The following is a 23,439-nucleotide window of genomic DNA, read 5'->3' as shown; positions in this document are numbered from 1 at the left end:
TTTGAGGTCACTTAGTAGCCTTTCAGCAATTGTTACACAAAGTGACTCAAAGCTACATTTAAAAAAAAATTATTATTTTTTCCTTTTATTGAGTGTTTCAGGGCTAAAGTAAAAATTATTTTTACATGTTTGATTATAGAAAGTTCCATCATCTTCTGCCCTCTTTAGGTGGAGCTGGCCTGACAGGACCTGTTTTATTCCTACCGTTTACTTAGTTTGGTTTTATACATTAATTATTTTTCGTATTTTTGGCAAACTTTTATTTTGAAAAGTTCTTGCTTCCTATCTGCAGTTTTTCTGCTTTTTGAACGCCTTGGGCTTTTTCTAAAATGACCAGGAACTCTCTCCCTGATGGAAAAGGACCTCCCTCTTTCTTCTGCTTTTCACTCTTCTTTCTTTATGTATGGTACAAAGGTAGGTGGGAGAAATAAGAGGCATGGGTACTAATGGAGTGAAGCACGCTGTAATCAGGAGACTTTGAATTGGTTGAGGATGCATCTTGTGTGGGCTAATGGGCTATTGTACTCAGTGTTAAGAAAGACAAGCAGTAGAATCCATTTTGATTTGATTTTGCAGGCAATACTGTAAAGCAAAAGGATAGCCAAGTAAATGTATGCAAATATTAGGGCTAGTTTATTTGCTCATGTGTGATGACTCATTAGGAGACTTATTTAGGTTCTTGAAAGCAACCAAACTTTTCTCCAGAATTGGACTTATAAGGAGAATTGACACAGTGAAAGGTCGGTGACTGATTAAAGAATCATTAGGAAGCAGCAATACAATGAAAATACACACACAGTACCCCAGTAAACACCAGTGAGTAAGAACACAGGCACAGAAAGAGAGAGGGCTAAGCAGAGCAAGGAAAAGCAGCTGTCAAACAAAGTAATGATGGTAATGACATTCACAATCAGAAAACAGAAGCCAGTTTTCAATTTCTTTGCTTGCTAGGTGCTGAGCCAGTATAGAATCATGAGGGTGCCCACTCTTTCCTACATGTCTACTAACAGCGTTTCAGCAACAAACAAACAGACAGAACAAAAATGAGAAAAAAACGGAAATTGTTTTCTTACAGATATTCTTTTGCTTCAGTGTTTACGGAGCCCCGCAAGGGACATAGGAGAAAAAAATTTACGCTGAACTTTTGCGAGATGTCGCAAAACTAACTCGGGATCTCGCAAAAGTTTTGCGAGATCCCGAGTTTGTTTTGCGAGATCTCGCAAAAGTCCGTCTTAATTTTTTTTTTCTCCCATGTCCCTTGCGGGGCTCCGTAAGTGTTTCAGTCCTTTGGCTTAAGCTTCATTCTCTGATCCAGTCTTTGTTTCTTTTTTGTTGATCCAAGCAGTCATTGGCAGTCACCTGGGCTACAGCATGACTTCATACATTTGGGCTGTGTAGTTTCTTATGAAGTTAGTGTTGATGTTTAGGAATTTAGGCGTGTTTAGGCCTCTCCTCTTCTTTATCATTACACATACAGCTGTTTCTTAGAAAGGTGTTCATCTAAGCCAGGGGTGAGCAACTCCAGGCCACAAGGGCCAATGTCCTGCAGGTTTTAGATTTCACCCTGTGTAAGCACCTGAATCACATGATTAGTTCATTATCAGGCTTCTGGAGAACTTCAAGACTCGAAGAGGTAATTTAGCCATTTAAATCAGCTGTGTTGGACCAAGGAGATATCTAAAACCTGCAGGACACCGGCCCTCGAGGCCTGGAGTTGCCCACCCCTGATCTAAGCTGTTCAATTGAGTTTAGAGCAGCAACCAAACCACACATTTACATGGTTATGCAGTGGGAAAAAATGTAATTAAATTTAAAAAACAAAACACCCCACCCCCACCCACACGCACACACACAAATGTATAACCTGCTTAGTCTGCGCAGATTCTGATTCCCAATCAGGATGGTCAGCCCCTGCAGTGAATTTTTGTTTTAGGTGTACGTTATGGTGCTGAAATTGTCACGGTTCTGGGTCAGTGTTGACCCAGCATTTGAGTTTCTTATATTTTGGTCTATTTTTGCATTATGGATTATTTTCTGATGTTCTGGTGCTTTGTTTATTATTATCATTATAGATCTGTTTCAGTTATTCTTGGTGAGGTATCAGTTCTTAGGTTTTGGGTTCTCATGTGTATTGCAGTTTCTGTTCAGTGTCTAGTCTGTCTCTGTGTCGTGTCTGCATCTTTGTTTAGTGGTTTCTTGTTTCCTGTCTTATTGTGAAAGTCTTTGTCTTATGTTAGTGTGTGCAGCTTAGCTCCCCCATCTCGTTAGCCCTGATCTCCCCCAGCTGTGTCTCCCTTCTGTTACCCATTCCCTGATTACCACCCTGTGTATATTAGCCCTGTGTTGTCCTCAACCCAGTGTCATGTCGTACCATCAGATTATGCCTGTGTGTTTTTTGGTCTCAGTGTTCAGTCCTCACTTCATGTTTTGTTTTCTTGCCAGCAATAAAGCTGAGGTTTTTGAGTTGCATTCCGTTTTCCGAGTCCTGCATTTGGATTCTCATCTCTGCCTGCCCGCACACAGAGCCCTGACAGAAATTTCATTTATAACCTTTTGCACATTGTATTAAGCAGCCAAAAACATGCAAATAAACTGTTATATAATAAGCACTTTGATGGATTCTTGTCTTTCTTTGGAGACATTAGATTTACATGTAACCTAGAAGACAGGGAAATTATGAAGCTATTGAGTTATGTTATGATTATTCATTTGTCAGTTATTATATACTGTACAAAACCAGTGTATTGGAGATAGACATCTTTATCTAAACAGGGACTGAAACAAGCCACCTGTGGGTTACCAGTGACAGGTGCTCTAAACCTCTGATCTTTGTCTCACCCAGATTTTTTTCTTCTCCACCCAAACACATAGCAGTCCCGATTTTTCTGCAACTAATAGGTGACACATTTTGGTCAAAATGAGGTTGCAGCTTAAATTCATGTCGTAATAAATGTGGTCAAATCAGATGTCATGATGTTAATTTTTAGGTGGAGCCTCCTGTCATGCCCCATAAATCAGTTTATCTGTGATGAGAAACACATCGCTTTTCACTCATCTCTGAAATGCCTTCGATAAAGGACTTTTATTTGACTTGTGAAACGACTAATGAAGACGGTAGTTATTCTGAAGGAGATACTATAGTGGGCACAGTTAATTTCAAACTGACAACAAATGTCAGCATTAATACCCTCACCGTAAAAGCCAAAGGAGACGCAAAGACAAAATGGACAGAAGACATAGGAGATTATCTAATGACTGTCACTTCAAAAAAGAGATATTTCAAAGTGAAGGATTACTTAATTGGTGTAACACTTAAAGGTAAGAGGTTTTACTCTCACCTTTAAAATCTGGCGAGGTTGTTGTTTTTTGTAGAATTTTATAATAAAAGCAGTTGCCCATGAAGTTAAGCGTATATGGAAATAAAGATTTGTACTGAAACAATAAGAACAACAAAAATGTTTAAATATTAAAATAATGTTAATTATAATAAATAAAGTGAGAAAACTAATGAAAACTGATTAAACCATGCATCCTTTTTGAGATTTGATCCATTTTGAATTTAAACAAAAATAGTACAGTGTAGTAAAAAAGTACAATTGAATATCATAAAATCCATCAATCACAACAGCAAAAAGTATAAAGGTGTAAAAAGAGAAGTCACTCCATAATTTGGCCCACAACCAAAAAAGTTATGTTTTGTGTTTTCTTGCTCCCAAAGACACATGTGTTAGGACAGCTGGTTATTCTAAATTGGCCATGGATGTGAGGAAGATGAAATGTAAGGAATAAAGTGCAGTATGAATGCATGATTACAATTTGACTTGTACTCAAAACCTCTTTTAGCAGTCAATAAAAGTAGACAAGCACTACATAAATGAAGGTATGTGCCTATCTGTTAGTACTCATGCCTTGCACTTGCAAGCACAAGTACCAACTCTGAAAGAAAATCTAAAAATGAACACAATAAAATTAATTGATTCTGAGCTTGTTAGAATAGAATAGAATAGAATAGAATTCAACTTTATTGTCATTGCACATGCACAGGTACAGGGCAACGAAATGCAGTTTGCATCCATCCAGAAGTGCTTTAGTGATATAGGTATATTACAATATATATTAGCAATAGTATAGATATGTAAGTATATTACAGAAATGGGTCTATTATGGTATGTTATAATGTACACGGTATGAAGTATGTTGTGAATATTCTATAACTAAGTATGTACAGGCTGTAGTGAGTACAAGCTATGTACAGGCTATGAACAGGATACAAATATGAAAAACTATACAGAATATGAAATAAATAACTTTACAGAAATCTGAGATATACAGCTATACAGAAATGGGAACTATGCAAGTTGTAAACAGTTGTAGGATTAAAGATTATTGAATGTACAGAATGATTATTTACACAGAGCTATACAGTAGTGCAGTTAAGATAAGTGAGGGTGTAGATAGTTTCTACAGAGGCTATATAAAGTGCTAGTGGTTGTGAGTGGTGGTTCAGTCCATGTTATTATTGTGTGTTTGAGGGTACAGTTGTCCATTGTGGGGGTGTGTATGTTCAGTCCATGAGTTTAACGTGGGTCAGATGTCAGGAGGCAGAGTTCAGGAGTCTGACAGCTGTGGGGAAGAAGCTGTTCCGGTACCTGGTGGTCTTAGTCCGGAGGCTCCTGTGGCGCCTCCCAGAGGGCAGGAGGGTGAAGAGTCCATGTGATGGGTGACTGGGGTCTTTGATGATTTTCCCAGCCCTTTTCAGACACCGCTTCCTGTAGATATCTTTTATGGCAGGAAGTGGTGCTCCGGCGATGCGCTGGGCAGTTTTCACGACCCTCTGCAACGCCTTCCGGTCCGAGGCAGAGCAGTTCCCGTACCAGACTGTTATACAGTTGGTCAGGATGCTCTCGATGGTGCAACGATAGAAGTTCACCAGGATGTCTGAGGACAGGTGGTTCTTCCTCAGAGTCCTCAAGAAGAAGAGGCGCTGGTGAGCCTTCTTGACCAGCTTGGAGCAGTTGGTCGTCCAGGTGAGATCCTCGGAGATGTGGACTCCCAGGAACTTGAAGCTGCTCACACGCTCCACAGCCGTCCCCTTAATGTGGATGGGTGGATGTGGGTCAGCATTCCTCCTGTAGTCCACGATGAGCTCCTTGGTCTTCTCGGTGTTAAGCAGCAGGTTGTTTGTGTCGCACCACTCAGCCAGACGATCCACCTCCTCCCTGTAGGCGGCCTCATCGTTGTCACTGATGAGGCCAATCACCGTGGTGTCATCTGCAAACTTAATGATGGTGTTGGAACCATCAGCAGGTCTGCAGTCGTGGGTGAAGAGGGAGTAGAGGAAAGGGCTCATCACACAGCCTTGTGGTACACCGGTGTTCATTGTGATGGTAGATGAGCAGTGGTTATCCAGCCGGACATGTTGGGGGCGGTTGGTCAGGAAGTCCAGTAACCATTTGCAGATGAGGGAACTGATGCCCAGGTCTGTCAGTTTCCTGATGAGTTGTGAGGGGTGGATTGTATTGAACACTGAACTGAAGTCTATAAACAGCATTCTGGCGTAGGTGTTGTTGTTGTCCAGGTGTGAGAGGACAGAGTGCAGTGCGATGGAGACTGCATCCTCTGTGCTCCTGTTCTGGCGGTATGCAAATTGGTGGGGGTCCAGGGTGGGGGGGGAGACAGGATTTGAAGTGTGCTAGGACCAGCTGCTCTAAGCACTTAGTGATGATGGGGGTGAGTGCTACTGGGCGGTAGTCATTGAGGCAAGATGGGTTGGAGTTTTTGGGTATCGGGACGATGGAGGTGGATTTGAAGCAGGCCGGTACCACAGCGTGGGCCAAGGACAGATTGAATATGTCTGTCAGCACTCCTGCAAGCTCCCCAGAACACGCTCTGAGAACACGCCCGGGGATGCCATCGGGACCTGCAGCCTTGTGGACATTGATCCTGCTCAGCACCGCTCCTACATCGGTGGGGGAGAGAGTCAGAGGTTGGTGGTCTGGCGTCATGTCTGCTTTGGTTGTGGTTGTGGGGTTCCCTCGCTCAAAACGAGCATAAAAGTTGTTGAGCTCGTTGAGGAAGGAGACATCAGAGGATGCGGGGGAGGGTTTGGTGGTCCTGTAGTCTGTAATGGTCTGGAGTCCTTGCCACATGCGTCGGGGGTTGGAGTTGGAGAAGTGTTCTTCTACCTTCTTTTTATAATGGTGTTTGGCTTTTTTGATGCTCTTCTTTAGATTAGCCCTGGCTGTGCTGTAGGCGTGTGCATCTCCTGACCTAAAGGCGGTGTTGCGGGCCTTCAGGAGGAGACGAACATCCCGGTTCATCCAAGGCTTCTGGTTGGGGTACATGGTGATCTGTTTCGGGGTGGTGACACTGTCTGTGGTTTCGGAGATGTAATCCAGTACAGATGAGGTGTACTGGTCCAGGTCTGTGTGGGTGAACATATTCCAGTCTGTGTTTTTAAATCTGTCCTGGAGCACTGCGTCTGTCCCCTCTGGCCACACTTTAATTGTCCTGTCCTAATTGTTGATCTCAAGACAGATGAAAAGAGAGTTTGTAGGTTCACAAGATTATGGATGCCATTTTAGGGAGCTGAGGAAACATGCAAGTACCACAAATATGCAATTATTCCTAACACTGCTTTAAATGCACGGACTAGTTTCCAAGAAGCACATTTTGTACCTGCATGTTTGTTGTGATTATTTTTTAATTAATGATAAAACGTGAGGGCAATTTTTAATGGTTGCAATGTTTGTAAATGGTTATAATAAATTCCAAAAGTTCCAGTACTGTCTTCCCATTTTCACTTATATTTAATTAATTATGACTGTTATAATTTCATGTCTTACATGACACATGACATGCTATTCTGTGACAGCAAATGTTTTTCCTCTAAAAATGAGTGTTAAAAAACATTAAAAAAATACACTCTTCCTGCTCTCTGAAACATTAACTAAGGATTAATCATCCATTTATTAATGTCAGACAAGCTATTTATAGATTGTAAATTTATCTGTAGTGTAGTTTGTTGGAAACACTTAAGAGGTCATTCTTGACCTTGGTCAGTTTTGACTCTTAAATACTGTGAAAGCATGAAATATGAACTGTATGTAAGGGTTAACTTGTATTTTGTAGTTACTCGAATAGTGTTGCAGATATAAACAAAACACTACATTCAAAGAATATGTATGTAAATATTAATGATCAGCAGTAAACTGTAAATATAGTTGTATGTCTTTTAAGAAGCTGACATTTTTAAAAGTGTTTAGCTTTATCTTGCAGGGACTTCACTTCCCAAAGGGGTCCACACTTTTGAATTCAGGCTCAAACTCCCAGAGGGGTAAGTGGGAATTTAATATTCATTAACATTTTATCTTCTTTTTTTGGCAAATGTACACTTTCCACACTGGTTTTGTTTTACAGGAGCATGCCTTCATCCTTCAAGGGGGAAAATGGAAAAATTGTGTACATGCTTGAAGCAAAGATATCCAAGAGCTGGTGGTGGCCTTCTAAAGTTAAACGAGAGATCAACTTCATTTCCAAGACATTTCAGCAGTTTTGGGAAGGGATGGTAAACACTGCACTGATAAGTGTTAGAAATGTAACGTGTGCTAAATGAAAAGTGTTTGGTATAAAAGAAATCATATTAAAAATCACAGGCAATAAATCATAAAAATCTTCTCTGTCGATGTGGTTTTTCATAGAGTCCACAATCTGGTACAGTGAGTAAAAACATAGGTGGGCTCTCCCGGGGATGGGTCCAAATGTCTGCTACCATTGAGAGGAATGTTTGCACTCCAGGTAAAATAAAGGTTCAAGTTGCACGGCAAATATTGATAGATTTAAAAATGCAGTTCAATGTTCTGATTTGATTTTGACAGGTGAAACTTTATCTGTTGTTGCCAAAATCTGCAACTCCTCTTCAAAGCACACGAGGCCCAAATTCAAGCTTGAACAAAATACAGTGTACCGCAGCAAGTACCACACTAAGAACTCACTGATAATTCTGTTCAAAGAGGTCGGGGAAACTATCAGTCCAAACTCAGAGCGAACTGTCTCCTGCCAGTTGAAGATTCCTGATGATGCCATCTCCACTATCCATAACTGTGAAATCATCTCAGTTGAATATTACATAAAGGTATTAAACAATTTCTTGGTGACATCACATCCCCTCAGAAATAAAACTGCATTTTTTGTAAACATGTGTGAATAAATATGCTACATGTGAAATGTGTGTCTGAACTATGTATTAATTAGAACACATAATAATAATTCTTTACAAGTTTCTCAATCTCTGACTGTTTCCCAGGTGTATCTGGACATTAGCTTTGCCGTTGACCCAGAGGTGGTGCTTTCACTGGTCATCGTTCCTTCCAGATTTGCAGCCATTCAGCCTGGTGAGGCTGTGGGGGCTTACCCACCTGGGAAAAGGGCGCAGACATAACGAGCTGGGGAAACCATGGAATAAAACACAAGGAAAAGAAACTAGGCATAGGAACTCACAGATACAGGACGGGGACACAGGGGGTAAAGACACGGGGGGAAATCTAATAAACTAAACTGAACAACCGAGGAACCATGGAATAAATAATGAACAAAATACAAAAACACAAGAAAACTAAGAATGCTGGGTCAAAATGACCCAGGACAATGACATTTATTGAGTGTATGCAGGGTAAATTAAAAGAGTAATCTGACATGTTTAATTATAGAAATGTCCAGTAATAGTTGCAACTTTTTATATATTTTGCATATTTTTATTTTGAAAAGTTGTGACTTCCTACTACAGTTTCCTAAACAAAGCAATTATCAACACCTGCTTACTCTGTATAAAAGATGATGTGCCAGCAGCAGAGAAAGGGGAAGCATCAAAATGGAAAGAACTGACGGATGCTGGGGGAACTGGTGTGGCATGGGCATGGGCATGGGGAAGGCATTCCCCAGTGAGACACAACAGTTAAAAGACTGGTTGCTGTGATGGGTTCCAAAGCGTTTGTCTTAAGACCCCTGCACCTGTGCACTTAATGTACAACAATGGACTGCTAGCTTGATTTTATTTTTTGCTGTTTTTAACTGTCTTCGGCTTTTTCTGAAATTATAAATAAATCAAATGTTTTTAACTGCTACACTGTGTTTTTGTACTCTTTGGCTACCATCCCTTTCTGTTAGCAGCTTTACTCACTGGACTTATTCGAAGAACTGACACAGTGAAAGGTCGGTGACTGATTAAGGAATCATTAGGAGGCAACAATACAATATAAATACACACACAGTACCCCAGTAAACACCAGTGAAGAAGAACACGCAGCACAGATAGAGAGAGGGCTAAGCAGAGCAAGGAACAAGTTGGCAAGGGAGACCAGAGAGGCAGGTGAAGATAGGACAAGCTGAGAATACTCATGCTGTATTGCTGAGACGGTTTCAAAAATAAAGTACTTCCCCTGAGAGACGATTATGGCTTCTTTCTCTCTCCATTTAGGTGTCAATGTTTTTGAGGAGGTTTATGTATTTATTCTGTTATTAATCTGATTGTAAATACATTTTCCTAATCGCTACTCTGGTCTCCCTTGGTTGCCTTTCCTTTATTTAGCTGCTACCGATTAAAAAACGGTGTGTTAAAAAAAAAAAACTTTTATACACCTCTCCCTCTTTTTCACATTACACAGACAGCCGTTTCTCGGAAAGGCAGCGGTGTTCACTTAAGTTGTTCATCTGGGTTCAGAGCAGCGACCAAACCGCACGCACACATGGTAACGCTGCTCACACAAATCACACAAGTGTATAACCTACTTTTCCCTCATTTACGTATTTTTTGACTTGCAAATGTGGATGACCAAACTCTGCAGTGAAGTTTTACTTTAGATGTGCATTATGGTGTTGAAATTGCACTTATATGCTTGCTTACAATTCTTGAATGAGCAGCAATAACGTAAATAAGCTCTTATGTAACGAGCACGTTATTTATTTTTATTGAAGACATATTTACATGTACCCTAAACTACAGGAGGGAGTATTAACAGATTGTTGAGTAGTGTTATGGTTATTTATTTATTTTTTGTCAGCGATCATATACAAACACAGTCTTCTTAGCGAGATGTATGAATCTTTCAGTACGACCGTGACTTCGATTTAACGAGTTCATGTTCAGCACTATTCAGTAGGCTAGTCTATTTGCTAAACTACGTAAATTGCAATAAGTTTTCAAATGTTTCATTATACTGTATATCATACTTAAATCAATGCGTGGAGCATCTCATCTCTTAACTTTTGTTATTATCTGAAATCATAAGTCACGATGTCACTCTTTAGGCGGAGCCTCCCGTCATGCACCTTAAATCGGTCTATCGGTGCTAAGAAACGCATCGTCTTCAACTCAGCTCGGAAATGTCCTCGATGAAGGACTTAAACGTGACCTTTGAAGCTATCAACGAAGACGGTAGTTATTCTGAAGGAGATACTATAGTGGGCAGTGTTAGTTTCAGGCTGACAAAAGAGGTTAAAGTTAAGAGCCTTTCTGTAAAAGCCAAAGGAGACGTCAAGGCAGAATGGACAGAAGGAACAGGATATTTCCAGATTACCCACACTGCAAAAAGGAGATATTTTAAAGTGAAGGAGTACTTAATTGCAAGAAATGGTAAAGGTGAGAGGCTTTAACACACTTGGAAGAATGCAAGGGTTAAATTGTGCAGCCGACATAAAGAAAACACTACATTTAAGGAATATAACCTGGCTTCAATGATCAGCAGTAAATTGTAAGTATATCACTGTAGCTCTGTGACAAAGCCGACATTTGCTGACCGTTTCTTGCAGGCACTGTACTTCCCAAAGGGGTCCACACGTTTAGGTTCGGGCTCAAAATCCCAGAGGGGTAAGTGGGAATTTGAATTATTAATACTGTCATACGATGCTTTGGCAAATGCATACATTTCCCACTGGTTTTGTTTACAGGAGCATGCCTTCATCCTTCAAGGGGGTATATGGAAAAATTGTGTACATGTTTGAAGCAAAGATGTCCAGGAGCTGGTGGTGGCCTTCTAAAGTTAAAAAGAAGATCAACTTCATTTCCAAGACGTTTCAACAGTTTTGGGAAGTGATGGTAAACACTGCACTGATACGTGCTATAAATGTGATATTTGGAAAGTGCTTTGTGAAAAAACTCACATTAAAAATCACACGCATTAAATTGTAAACATGTTTGTCTATGTGGTCTGTCATAGCATCCACAATCTGGTACAGTGAGTAAAAACATAGGTGGGCTCTCCCAGGGACGGGTCCAAATGTCTGCTACCACTGACAGGAATGTTTGCACTCCAGGTACAGTAACTTCACGCTGCGCAGCGAGTGTTGATAGATTTAAAAATGCAGTTTAATGTTCTGATTTGATTTTTACAGGTGAAACTATATCTGTTGTTGCCAAAATCTGCAACTCCTCTTCCAAGAACACGAGGCCCAAATTCAAACTTGAACAAAAAACAGTATTTCGCTGCAATGAGTCTACTAAGAAGTGGGTGATGAATCTGTTCAAAGAGGTCGGGGAAACTATCAGTCCAAACTCAGAGCGAACTGTCTCCTGCCAGTTGAAGATTCCTGATGATGCCATCTCCACTATCCATAACTGTGAAATCATCTCAGTTGAATATTACATAAAGGTATTAAACAATTTCTTGGTGACATCACATCCCCTCAGAAATAAAACTGCTTTGTTTCTAAACATGTGTGAATAAATATGCTACATGTGAAATGTGTGTCTCAACTATGTATTAATTAGAACAGATAATAATAATTCTTTACAAGTTTCTCAATTTCTGACTGTTTCCCAGGTGTATCTGGACATTAGCTTTGCCTTTGACCCAGAGGTGGTGTTTCCACTGGTCATCGTTCCTTCCAGATGTGCAGCCATTCAGCCTGGTGAGGCTGTGGGGCCTCACCCACCTGGGACAACTGTGGTCACAAGTTAAAGCAACTTCGCTTCCCCTGCCTTCCACACTGGATTTGGCTCTGAGCCCAAAGTGTCAGGTCACTACCCCACCCCAGATGCTACTCAGCATGATAATATAACAAGTGGCAATTCTAACTAGTGGTCACACGGTGCTACTGCACAGGGGATTTCAGCTCCAGTTTTTAAAGCACCTTTAATGCAACATCCAGGTCCTACTCTGACTACTTTTCTACAGGGGGAACAACCTCCATTATATACGTCCATTTACCAGCATCAAAATGAAACACTGTGAGTGTAAGTGAATGGGCCAAATATTAATAGCAGGGGACACCTCAAAAGTCACAGTTGGGTATGGGTTAAACAGGGTTCAGAAGGCAGAATCATAAAGCTGCCCCCTTCTTGTTGATGATCAACTGGCAGGACAGAAGAGGCCTTCCAGCTGTTGTCCCACAAAGGAATTAAATGTGTTATACAAAAACTGTGTTTTTAATATTTAATATTTTGGAGGGAAAATAAGACTAACTGGACAAATCATGAATGTGTTCAGTTGCAGAAAGTTTCTATGTCCTATACCCTATTTAGACGTAGCTGGCCATATACTATACCAAGTAATCAGAGCTGTACCCCAAAACTGTGACTTTTAAAGGGCCTGAAAAATGGGACTGGGGGTTAAATCATGTGACTGAGCAGTTTTCACCTCTTGATATCAGTAGGGTAACCAGAGACACAAGAAGTGACAGAACAAACAATAAGAGAAGTAAGTGATTTTCCTTTAGTCAGTCTTCTACTCTCTATACTCCACATAACAATTTGTTTAACAACAGACATGTTTTTAATTATAGATCACATTTTTATATTTGTTATTATAATTTTGCTTGTTTTTTCAGTGTTTTGAAAACTGGAATGTAAATGCATTGTCTGTTGTTTTAAATATATATAAAAAACAATGTCACATATAATTTGTGTTTATGCTTAGAGATTTGAGGTGAAAGGTCTGTTTAGCAGTGTTATCCTTAGGAGTATGCTGCACTTTACTTTGAAAAATATTGAATTGTTTATGTTGTTCTATGTATGGTGGCATATCAAATTCTTGAGGCAAAACACTTAGCATTACTCCTAGCTTATGGTTTTCGTGATGACCAACATGGTCTCTGTTAAACTACTTACTGTTTTATACTGCAATGCCTTCACTGTCAGCTGAAACAGACTCAGAAGCACTTTTCACATCTGATTACCGTCAATGGGAAGCTTTTGTTTTGAAAAATTGCTGATAAAATCTTATAACTGAGAGCTTTCATTATTAAAATTAGATGTTTCTGAGCACTGTGATCATAGCATGACAGCATCTTGATAACATCCAATAAAATAACTTGATGGATGGTTAAAGGAATAAACTGCCACCAGGTGAATGTCTAAACTTGGATGTATGTGTCACAGTGCTATCAAAGGGATAGAGGGTTATTCCTCAACCTGCACAGCAGCTGCAATGTAATGTGTTATCGTAATGTACATGAAACAAAGAAGCTTTATAGAAGGTTTTTGGTTATAATATAATGATTACTTATTAGTCAAAGCTGAAAAAATCAAGAGTAAAGCCTCTAATATATTGTAGAAAATCAGCGGTTGCCTTCTGTGGTAAAACAGTTATTTCCTAAGATGAATTGGAACAAATTGGAATATTAAAACATTATGAAAATGCAAACGGTTAATTGGATTTTTTGATGAATCCAGGGGGACAAACACATTTTGGCTGTGTGTGATGAGAGAAGAGATTGGTTTGCCCTGAGCAATAGTATAGCAAGTTGCCATAGATAAACGCTGGACTTAAGAAGATTGTAGCATAAAGGTGAGATATATTGCTTTTAAGAGCTTTGAACAGTGGTGATGACCATTTTTACCGCACACAACATGTCAGTAACACTCTGCCATTATATGCACAATTTAACCAAGCAGGGGCGTGGGGAGGGAGAGAGCGAGCGAGCATGGAAAAAACATCTCGCCAGCACAAAAGTAGCTACGATAGGTAACAGAGAACTGCACAAGAGTTTAGACTCAGAATAAAAACACTGTAAAGAACGTTTTGACTCATCTACACATGTTAGAGCAGGTCGGTCATTGTGAGTGCTTGCATTTATTTATGTCCTTCCGTTTTTGCTCTGAGCTCATAGTTTTCCACTGCTGCCTCTTTGGGAGATGCACCAATGTGTTTTCTCACACCTCTGTGTGTTTGTACATTTCATCATACAAAAGTGGTAAGTGTGGTCAGAGATTTAGGGGGCAGGTTGTTCTACTTTCCATTGTTTGCCTCACTTTTAACACATTTAGGAAGAGTGTTACCTTTTCCATTAAAGACGATCACTGATTTGTTAAGACATTGTTTTTTCTTTTCTTTTCTCCACTTCCAACGAGAGTTACACTAGGTAATAATGTCAAGAATAATGCTACATACTACTTTTATAACATACGTTACGCCCTACTGTGGGAACTATTTAAGAAAAACCATCAAAAAACCACTGAATGCCCACACGTCAACTTGCCCTACATGCGATGCATGCAAGGAGCAGTTAGGAAACCACAATAACTTACCGCAGCATTTCATCTCCTGTGGGGAAAAAAAAAACAAGGTTAGGTCACACTACAGACTGACAGTTGGTTCCCATCTATTGAGCGATACTAACCAGTATAAATACTAAAAACAGCCAGGCAGTCTGAAGCAGCAGTCTGGTGTGAAAATCAGAAAACTGGAATATATTTATAAACACAATCACAAAGCTCACAGGGGGTATTCCTCCTGCTTTACCAAACTTTACCAAAACTGTCCTAAAGATTAAACACAGCGCTCAATACTAAGCACCATATTGACTCAGACCTAACACTGTTATCTTTGCCCTACCTCTTTAGCAATGGACCACTCTAGTCCAGTCACGCCACCAATCTCAACAAAGGATTTCCATCAAATACTGACACCTCAAATTAAGAAATCCTAACTGCTTGCACTCGCCTATGGGTAGCGCTAACTCCTAGATTCCAGCTCTCACACAACTAATTAATTAATAATCTACTTACAATTTTATCTGTTGGAAATCCACCACTAGATGGAGACAAATAGGTGAGAAAAAGCAAATGTTTGTACTGGATGTTTGTAGAGGATGCTGAGTATTTTTTTATTTAGCCTCAGAGCTTTGTGAAAGTGAGTAACTTGTATGTAAATGAGGAAATATATGTACAACAATCAGAGCTTAGAGAAGGATAATATATAGTTTCAAATGTGGGCTGCGTAAAATGATGTGTTTCTTAGTCTGTATATGCATGCAGAAATGAGTTTTGTATGTGACTCACATATTTATTATATGCATGACTAGGGGAATTTAATTCAGCTGTGTTTCACTGAATCGTGTTTCTGATAAAAGAAACCAGAACATCAACAGTATTGTGATGATCATCACCATTTACAAGTGGTAAGCGCTGTGTATGGAAATTAATATTTTAAGCTATTACATAATTTAGTATTCCTTGACGTTCTTTTACTAACCATTTTGTGCTTGCAAAATTTATCAATTTCGATGCTTGTCTCCATTTTCGAACTGAAGATGTGAACTTAAGCAGTAGATCAATGGCTTACAATGGATTGGACTGTGGAGAGGACAAATACATACATTTGAAGCCTGACAGCATCTGGTATATACACAACTGGGCTGTTTAAAAGGCCATTTGTATAAACTGCCCCTTTAAACAGCCCAGAGGAAGAGACATCTGTGTAACTGGTAGAGTCTAAAAACCCAAGCACAATACTACTATTATTATTATTATTATTATTATTATTATTATTATTATTATTATTATTATTATTATTATTATTAATAATAATAATAATAATAGTAATAATAATAATAATAATAGTAATAATAATAATAATAATAATAATAATAATAATAAAGTCAGCAATAAGTAGGATACCTACTGTTTTACCTACATGTTTTCTTAGTTACTGATGTTTAGAGAGGCCACACTTGTTATGGTTCACAGGAGTTGAGGAGTGAGCAATGAAAGTGATGCTACGGTATTTCTCTGGACTGGTTGTTTGCTGCTCTATGAGTTCAGCAGAAGAAGGTGAACCCACAGCTGAGAGTGGTTCCCTAGTGGGTGGGGGGATCATATTTCAGGTTCAATATTATAGTTACGTTCTTCCTAGTCTGAACCTCAGACAAGAACTGGCCAGAAGAATTGAGCTTTTTGAAGTTCTGCTTAGAGAACTAAGACAGAAACACCATCACCTGTATCTCACAACACATCTTAATGATTTGCCTTCTCAGTGTTGCCATAATATTTTCGAGACAGGGAGGAAGCAAAACTGATTAGACTAAACACTAGACGAGAGGCCATCAAAATAAAACGGGAAACATGAGACAGACTAAGACACCGACTTGACACTGAGACCAGGACACATGACTGACAGGGGGTCATAGGAGATGTACGAACATGTGAACATGGGGCACAGTAACAGAAACCTAAAGACTAGAAACTAAGGATATAACACACAGTAGCAGATCAGTAGGGAGCACTAAAACCACGAATAACACTAAATTAAATAATATAAATTAATAAACACACACACACACACACACACACACACACACACACACACACACACACACACACACACACACACACACACACACACACTAAACTCAGGACCATGACACAACGACATTATTGAGATCATTGTAATGTGTACAATAAACTAAGCAGTCACAACAGGCAGAGTAATTGCTTAAGGGCCTATCGGGCAATTATAACCCAGCGTGTCCACAAAATAATTTACACTAAAATCTACACTGCAATCTGGAAGAGTTAAATTGTTTCGACTGATTTTTTTTTTTTTTTACCGTTCAGACCAAACTGCATGCAGACTTTCTTAGAAACAAGTCTTTTCCCGCATAATCACGGGCGAGCCAAAATCAGTCCACGTCTCAGAATTCAGCGCAATTTGGCACAAAGGACACGATGGTTTCGTTTCAACACCCAAATGGGACGAATCTGAATCATTGCTGACGAAACAAAACAAACTCTCTCTGCTGAATGGGACGGAATATCTCCGAATAATCATACCGATACCCAATGCTCGCATCACACGGCAAATGCTTTTGCCCAGTCTGACTCCGACGAGTGATTTTGGTGATGCAAAAGTTTATAAGAGCATCCTTCAATTTTCTTAGCCCGGGGTTGGAGCCTATCGCTGTTGTCACGGGGTGAAATTTGCAATACTCTATACAGTTTTTGATTGATCGCTAGTCCATTACAGATGGACTAGCGATCAATTACCAGTACATCATAAGCATATTTTAATAGGTTTCGGGGTTTTACTGGAATATACTTTAAAAACCTGCCAATTTGCTGTGAATGTGATCTTCTTCTTGTGAACATCGTTTGTGGCCTGGTAGTTTTTCTCACATCACCCTAAACTGCGTAAATATATGACGTTTCTCTTTATATGATATTTAGATGTTGTGATATTGGGTAGAATCATAAATTACGATCTCACTCTTTAGGCGGAGCTTCCTGTCATATCTTGCTTCAGTTTATTAGTTCCTAGAAAAACGCTCTGCATTTCACTCGGCTCTGAAATGTCTCCGATAAAGAACTTAAATGTGACTTTTGAAACAATCAGTGACAACAGCAGTTATTCTGAAGGCGATACTATAGTGGGTACAGTCAGTTTCAGACTGACAAAAGAAGTCAAAGTCAAGAGCGTTTATGTAAAAGCCAAAGGGGACGCTAACGTAGAATGGACAGAAGTAGGTGTACCTGTCGAGAGACTGCAAAGTGCGCGCAGGAGATATTTCAAAGTGAAGGAATACTTGGTTGCAGAAAACGATGAAGGTAGGATGTCAAAGTCAAACAGAGTTTGTTGTACTTAAAGGTGTTTGTAGCTATGAAATTTATCAGGAAATTTGGCAATGTGTTGTATTAAAAAGCAAAATTGCTACAGTTAGATTCCTTACTTTAAAAAAAAAAGTTTTTTTTTTCTTTTTATGAAGTGAAGAGTCTGAGGAAAGATATATCCCAAAATAATAAGAACAAAAATCTAAATAAATAAATGAATAAATAAAGACATGTTATCGAGGTGTGCATGATAGGATTCCAGGTCAAACCACAAAAAAGATTGAACTAATTCAAGTTGGTTAACTTGTCTTTTATTATCTGTTATTGGCAGCTATAGTTAAAAAATATTAACACTTTTATCTGTAATTCCAAACAAAACAAAAGCCAGACAAAAGGAAGTATCAATGGGTTAAATAGTGTAGCAGAGATAAAGAAAACAGTTAACTTTGAGAATATGAGATTGAGATCAAATGTTAATCAAACGACTCTTGCAGGGACTGTTCTTCCAAAAAGAGTGCACATCTTTAAGTTCAGGCTCAAAATCCCAGAGGGGTAAGTGAGAATTTGCAGCATCCAACATTAATACATATCTTGCTTTTGCAAATGAATGCATTCCTAATTAGTTCTGTTATACAGAAGGATGCCTTCGTCCTTTAAGGGAAAACATGGAAATATTGTCTACACCTTTGAAGCCAAGGTATCTAGGAGATGGCGACTGCCTTCGAAAGTGCTAAAAGAGATCAACTTTGTGTCAAAGTCCTGTCCACACACTCCTCAAATGATGGTAAACACTAGAGTGACATGTGTTAAACATCAGATTTTTGGAAAATGTGTTCTAACTATTCAATAAAAAATGTTTCAGATTCAAAAACCTGAATTACCTTTTACACTTTAAAGTTTTTTGTTTATACATCTTGGGGATAGTCATCAGTTCAAACATACCAACAGTGCAAATGTAACATACAAGAGAATTCAGCGTTGATTACCTGGACTAGATCTGAAGCCTAAAAACAACATTGAGGTATTTTCTTCTGCATTTTCTCCACATGAGGCATTTAGTTGATCTGGAAAAATGTTTATTTGGTTTGTTATAGTGTCCACAGTCCAGTTCAGTGCGTAAAAAGATGAGTGGTCTCTGCAAGGGACAGGTCCAGATCTGTGCTACCATTAACAGAGGAGTTTGTTCTCCAGGTAAAGTATCTGCAACGTGCTCTAGCAAATGTTGATAGACTAAAAAAAAAAAAAAAATGCAGCTTATTGTTAATATTTGCTTTTGACAGGTGAAACCTTGTCTGTTGTCGCCAAAATCTGCAACTCCTCTTCCAGGAACACAAGGCTCAAATTCAAACTTCAGCAGGTAACTGTGTACAGTTGCCAGGACAACACTAATAGCAGCAAGGAAACGCTGTTCAAAATGGTCGGAGACACTATCCGTCCAAACTCAGAGCAAACTGCCTCCTGCCAGCTGAAAGTTCCCAGCGATGCCATTCCCACCCTCCATAACTGTGAAATCATCTCAGTTGAATATTACATAAAGGTATGAAACAATACATGATTTGTATTACCTCAGAAATGAACCTGCTTTTTTGCAAACATTTGTGGATAAATAATAAAAAGTAAATATGTGTCTTAACACAACATCTTTATTGCAGATTATAATGCTTTACAAGTTTCTTCATCTCTGACTGTTTCCCAGGTGTATCTGGACGTTAGTTTTGCCCTTGACCCAGAGGTGGTGTTTCCACTGGTCATCCTTCCTTCTAAATTTGCTCCAGCTCAGAGTCGTGAGGCTGTGGGGCCTGAGACAGTTGAGTCTCCAGCTTACAGCGAGTTCACATCCTCTACTTTCACCACTGGATTGGATCCTATACTCACAGGGTCAGGTGTTTATCAATACCCCACCCCAGATCCCACTCAGCATGCAAATATAACAAGTGATTATAACCAGTGGCCACAAGGTGCTGCTTCACAGGGTTCAGTTCCAGCTTTCATAGCACCATCTGTGCAACATCCAGGCCCTACTGCTCTCCATGGAGAAGAACCTCCACTATATTTGTCCATTTACCAGCATCAGAATGAATGAATGACTGTAGAAGCTGAACTGGATTTATTAAGCGAATAAGCCTTAAATAAACTGTAAGCAATTTCTTTAGACACTTGGATAATTGTTCAGAATTTTTTTCGTACTGAGAATGTTACCTTGAAATGAACTGAATATACTTTTTGGGATTCCTAACCTGGATAATTGAGCATGTGTCAAGACATTTTGTAAATCCTACATATGAATATATTCCTGGTCCCAGACTGTCTCAAGATGTACCATAATGTTTCTGACTTTTTGTGGGTAACATGTATCGGAAAATGTGACATAGAGCTGGGCTTTTAGGAGTTATGGTGAACAACTCCAGTCCAATTGACATCCTCCACTGATGTTGCTTTTTTTATTTTTTGTTTTTTCAAAGGCCAAAACATGCATTGCCTACTTTTTGTGCTAGTATTGTGTTTGCGTCCCCCATTGAAGATAAAAATAAATATAAGCTTATTAAAGTTTGATAAAACTGAATATTTTAACATTTAATTTAGATCTTTATTCATTCATGTTGATTCATTGGTTCATATGTGCAACAAACTTTTTTGTTCTTTTTACCAAAACATGTTTTATACCCAAGCTTAAAGATCATTAAGTAGGAAATTATTTTGAATCATAAGCCTGACATTTATCAGCTGAAAACAGGACAAAAATGTTTTGCTCCAGCTGTTTTTATGTGCAGGGAGTAGGGAATTTTATCCCAATAGCATCCTATGTGGTGAATCTTTACAGAGAAAAACACCACATAACCATTCAGCCCCACAAACATTCCTCAAAGACTTGTTGTCTTGCTAAAACAGATTTACACCCCTTTAAACCTAATTAGTATTCCATGGAGTCGTAGCACCTTGGTTGCAGGCAATAACTCATGTGTGCCACAGTGGCAAACATTGCATGTTTATCAGTAAAGGTGGTATCGGTTGCAATGGTTTTCTAGTGGAAGGAGAAACTGTACTGTTAGCATTTGTAAAAAGGTCTGCCAGTCATGGGTGGAGAATAGGGACAGCACTTGTAAGAGTGATCTTGAATAGTTTAAACTCCTCTGGACAGTTGTGAAGCATTTCATTGCAAACAAAGAAATCTAAATGATACTTAAACATTTCATTCCTCCTTAAGAGGATTAAAAAGTGTCACATGGTCACTATTTATTGTATTTATTGCTCATCTATTGATATTGTGAATGCTTAGCTCCTCCCACCTGCTGCTGTTGCTCAGACAACACAAGCACATGACCATAGGATAGGCTACTTTCGCCTGCCACCAAAATGGGAAAAGTGCTACTGAACGTCTGTTTTTTCCTCTTCATCATTTTCAAAGGTAACATGTGTCGCTGTTTACCTCAGTAATATAGCTGTTATTTTTAAAAAACAGTTTTAATTTTAGCTGTTCGAACTGTTGTAAACATTTCTTAAGTAGCTGAAAGGCATTTTGCAAGTGCTGCCCCCGCGACCCGGCCTTGGATAAAGCGGATGAAGATGGATGGATGGATGGATGGATGGATGAAGCTGATAAAAGAGATAATAAATTTAATCTGTCTATACAAACAAAAACTGTGGGTGAGAAGTTTAAGGTCATGCCCAAAATTTCTTGTTTTCACTGAAAGCTCGTACATATATTGATAAAAAACGCTGACAGGGTTTGAACCATTGATTTTTACGTTAAAATGTTTTAGTTTTGTCAAACTATCATATGTTCGCAGCATTCATGCTCTTCCAGACCTTTTTTTATTGTAGCTGTAACTTTGTTGAAGTAATGTGGATACATTTCATTCCTTTCTATGCGCCCTGGGACTGGCTTTGTTCTGTTATGTGTGGGTTCAGACAAAGATCATAGCTTACAGCAGCACCCGCAGGTTGCCGGATTTCATTCCCTTGTAGATGTCAGCATTTTTGGGATCACTGCTTTTGTTAATGGTACCTAATGAATTGTGAGTTGGTTTAACAGAGAAACAGGTCTGCAGGTGTCATTTTCTCAAAAACCACCAGAATTTTGTCCTATTTGTAAAGCAAAGCAGGTGCAGTTATGACTCCTGTATTACATCAGAACTATGAAAAAACAGCAGTGTTTAAAATGAAGGGCATATTTATAGACTATAACTGATTGACACCTCTAAAGGCTTTTATTTAAACAGCTAGATTTTTTTATATGTAATAAAGTGTGAACGTCACTGCTTGGTCAGTTAGTCTTGGTTTCAAATGCATTACACATAGGTTCAGTCAGTGGTTTCAAAGCACAGCATTGCAGAGCTAAACAGATGAAGCTCCATTGCAGGATTTATCAACCTAAAACAATAACGACAACAAAAAAATAAACATGTGTTTGTTTATTTAGTTGTTTTACTGTTGAATGAAGTGCTCTTGTGTGGTTACAAACTGCATGTTGAGCCATGTTTGCCTGGATTTGCATGTGTTTGTCCACTTAAGTAGTAATGTTAATGTGGTTGACACACAGAAAATGAGTACAGCAGAGAGCAGTTGTAGGTTACCTAGATAAGGTTGTGGTTCTCTACAGGTAAGCATGTGGGCTTGGTACTGACTGCTAACCAGTTATATTACCTTGTTCTAAATAATAAAATATACAGCTTTTTGCATATCAGACATACCAAATGCATCTTTTAACACACATTTATTACATATAATTTATGGGTACTTTAATTATTTATTCTTTTATGTTTTATTTGTATGTTGTCATCCACAGAGCTGTCTGCCTTAAAGATTCAAAACAAGCTGCTGGGTAAATGTCTGCAGGTTACAGAAGGAACCGAAGGAGGTAGAGTGTCACTGGGCGAATGCAGCCCATGCTCACCTATACAGGAATGGCGTTGGCACCAAGAGAGCCAGGCTGTCAGCAACTACCACACTGGAGAATGTCTGACTGCACCAAGAGAGCAATATGAAGGTGTGCATCTGCAGCCCTGTGTCTTCAGAACTGCAAGTGGCAAGGATGGTGATAGAAGAGAGCCAGGAAGCCAGGTATGGACATGCTCCAGAGAAGGCCACCTCACTGTGGTAGGGAAGGGGCTCCACCTTACTGCTACAAAACAATCCACTTTGGTCTTCCTTTCAAGAGGACATAAGAAGGTAATAATATTAAGGATGGAGAAAAGAAATTTTCCACGTATGATAATAGCATCTTAATTACATTATTTTAAATGTATTTAAAAGCTAGAGAATATTGTTGAATGTTTTCACAAAGCTGAAAGATAAAAACGTTTGCCTCTGGTTCTTTAGAAGCAGGGGAGCAGGTGGAGAACACTTGACAGCCAGACGCTATGCAATGGCAAAACCAGCCAACATAAAAATATCAATCCTCACCTACATCTGGGGGAATCGTTGGAACCAGAGATTCTTTCCAGTCATATATCTGATGTATACAGACAGGATGAAACAGGTAAGAATATCTCAGCCATAATTTACCCAGTGTTGTGTATGTGCATGTAAACACATAACCATTTTAGAAGTCTTTGATTGAACCACTCCTATTCGGGCCTGTTTTAGACAATGACTTGCAATAAGATAAATTTATGCAAGAC

At 39.1% G+C, this 23,439-nt stretch overlaps 3 protein-coding genes across 4 annotated transcripts; all 3 read left to right on the top strand.

Annotated features, from left to right (window-relative positions):
* The first annotated feature begins 3,000 nt into the window (after window positions 1-3,000).
* Window positions 3,001-8,733, top strand: LOC113033941 (arrestin domain-containing protein 3-like). 2 transcript variants are annotated; one of them, XM_026188160.1, is made up of 6 exons: window positions 3,001-3,318; window positions 7,279-7,336; window positions 7,420-7,567; window positions 7,701-7,797; window positions 7,878-8,134; window positions 8,306-8,733. In XM_026188160.1, exons 1-6 carry the CDS (start codon window positions 3,063-3,065, stop codon window positions 8,438-8,440), a joined length of 951 nt encoding a protein of 316 aa, XP_026043945.1. In that variant the 5' UTR covers window positions 3,001-3,062; the 3' UTR covers window positions 8,441-8,733. The 2 variants fall into 2 exon arrangements, with proteins under 2 accessions (XP_026043945.1, XP_026043944.1); XM_026188159.1 differs by having other exon boundaries at window positions 7,420-7,597.
* Window positions 8,734-10,366: 1,633 nt separating this feature from the next.
* On the top strand, window positions 10,367-14,287 carry LOC113033680 (arrestin domain-containing protein 3-like). The gene is made up of 6 exons (XM_026187716.1): window positions 10,367-10,636; window positions 10,807-10,864; window positions 10,945-11,092; window positions 11,214-11,310; window positions 11,389-11,645; window positions 11,817-14,287. The coding sequence occupies exons 1-6, from the start codon at window positions 10,381-10,383 to the stop codon at window positions 11,952-11,954; spliced, it is 954 nt and encodes a 317-aa protein (XP_026043501.1). The 5' UTR covers window positions 10,367-10,380; the 3' UTR covers window positions 11,955-14,287.
* A 3,272-nt stretch (window positions 14,288-17,559) lies between these two features.
* Window positions 17,560-22,634, top strand: LOC113033679 (arrestin domain-containing protein 3-like). The gene is made up of 8 exons (XM_026187715.1): window positions 17,560-17,815; window positions 18,313-18,370; window positions 18,455-18,602; window positions 18,913-19,009; window positions 19,099-19,355; window positions 19,515-19,657; window positions 19,757-19,954; window positions 22,605-22,634. The coding sequence occupies exons 1-7, from the start codon at window positions 17,560-17,562 to the stop codon at window positions 19,899-19,901; spliced, it is 1,104 nt and encodes a 367-aa protein (XP_026043500.1). The 3' UTR covers window positions 19,902-19,954; window positions 22,605-22,634.
* Window positions 22,635-23,439: the final 805 nt, after the last annotated feature.

The sequence above is a fragment of the Astatotilapia calliptera genome, chromosome 12, assembly GCF_900246225.1.
Source record: "Astatotilapia calliptera chromosome 12, fAstCal1.2, whole genome shotgun sequence".
In the NCBI taxonomy this organism is placed as follows: Eukaryota; Metazoa; Chordata; class Actinopteri; order Cichliformes; family Cichlidae; genus Astatotilapia; species Astatotilapia calliptera.
This window is presented reverse-complemented; position numbering and strand designations above follow the sequence as displayed.

What these genes read in the sequence shown, in the direction of transcription:
- LOC113033941 (XM_026188159.1), top strand. Translation starts at nt 3,063, where the DNA reads ATGCCTTCGATAAAGGACTTTTATTTGACTTGTGAAACGACTAATGAA. An exon ending in CACTGATAAGTGTTAGAAAT is followed by an intron (nt 7,598 to 7,700) that starts GTAACGTGTGCT and finishes GGTTTTTCATAG; the next exon opens with AGTCCACAATCTGGTACAGT. An exon ending in CAGTTGAATATTACATAAAG is followed by an intron (nt 8,135 to 8,305) that starts GTATTAAACAAT and finishes ACTGTTTCCCAG; the next exon opens with GTGTATCTGGACATTAGCTT.
- LOC113033679 (XM_026187715.1), top strand. Translation starts at nt 17,560, where the DNA reads ATGTCTCCGATAAAGAACTTAAATGTGACTTTTGAAACAATCAGTGAC. An exon ending in GGTTGCAGAAAACGATGAAG is followed by an intron (nt 17,816 to 18,312) that starts GTAGGATGTCAA and finishes CGACTCTTGCAG; the next exon opens with GGACTGTTCTTCCAAAAAGA. An exon ending in CAGAGGAGTTTGTTCTCCAG is followed by an intron (nt 19,010 to 19,098) that starts GTAAAGTATCTG and finishes TGCTTTTGACAG; the next exon opens with GTGAAACCTTGTCTGTTGTC.
- LOC113033680 (XM_026187716.1), top strand. Translation starts at nt 10,381, where the DNA reads ATGTCCTCGATGAAGGACTTAAACGTGACCTTTGAAGCTATCAACGAA. An exon ending in AATTGCAAGAAATGGTAAAG is followed by an intron (nt 10,637 to 10,806) that starts GTGAGAGGCTTT and finishes CGTTTCTTGCAG; the next exon opens with GCACTGTACTTCCCAAAGGG. An exon ending in CAGGAATGTTTGCACTCCAG is followed by an intron (nt 11,311 to 11,388) that starts GTACAGTAACTT and finishes TGATTTTTACAG; the next exon opens with GTGAAACTATATCTGTTGTT.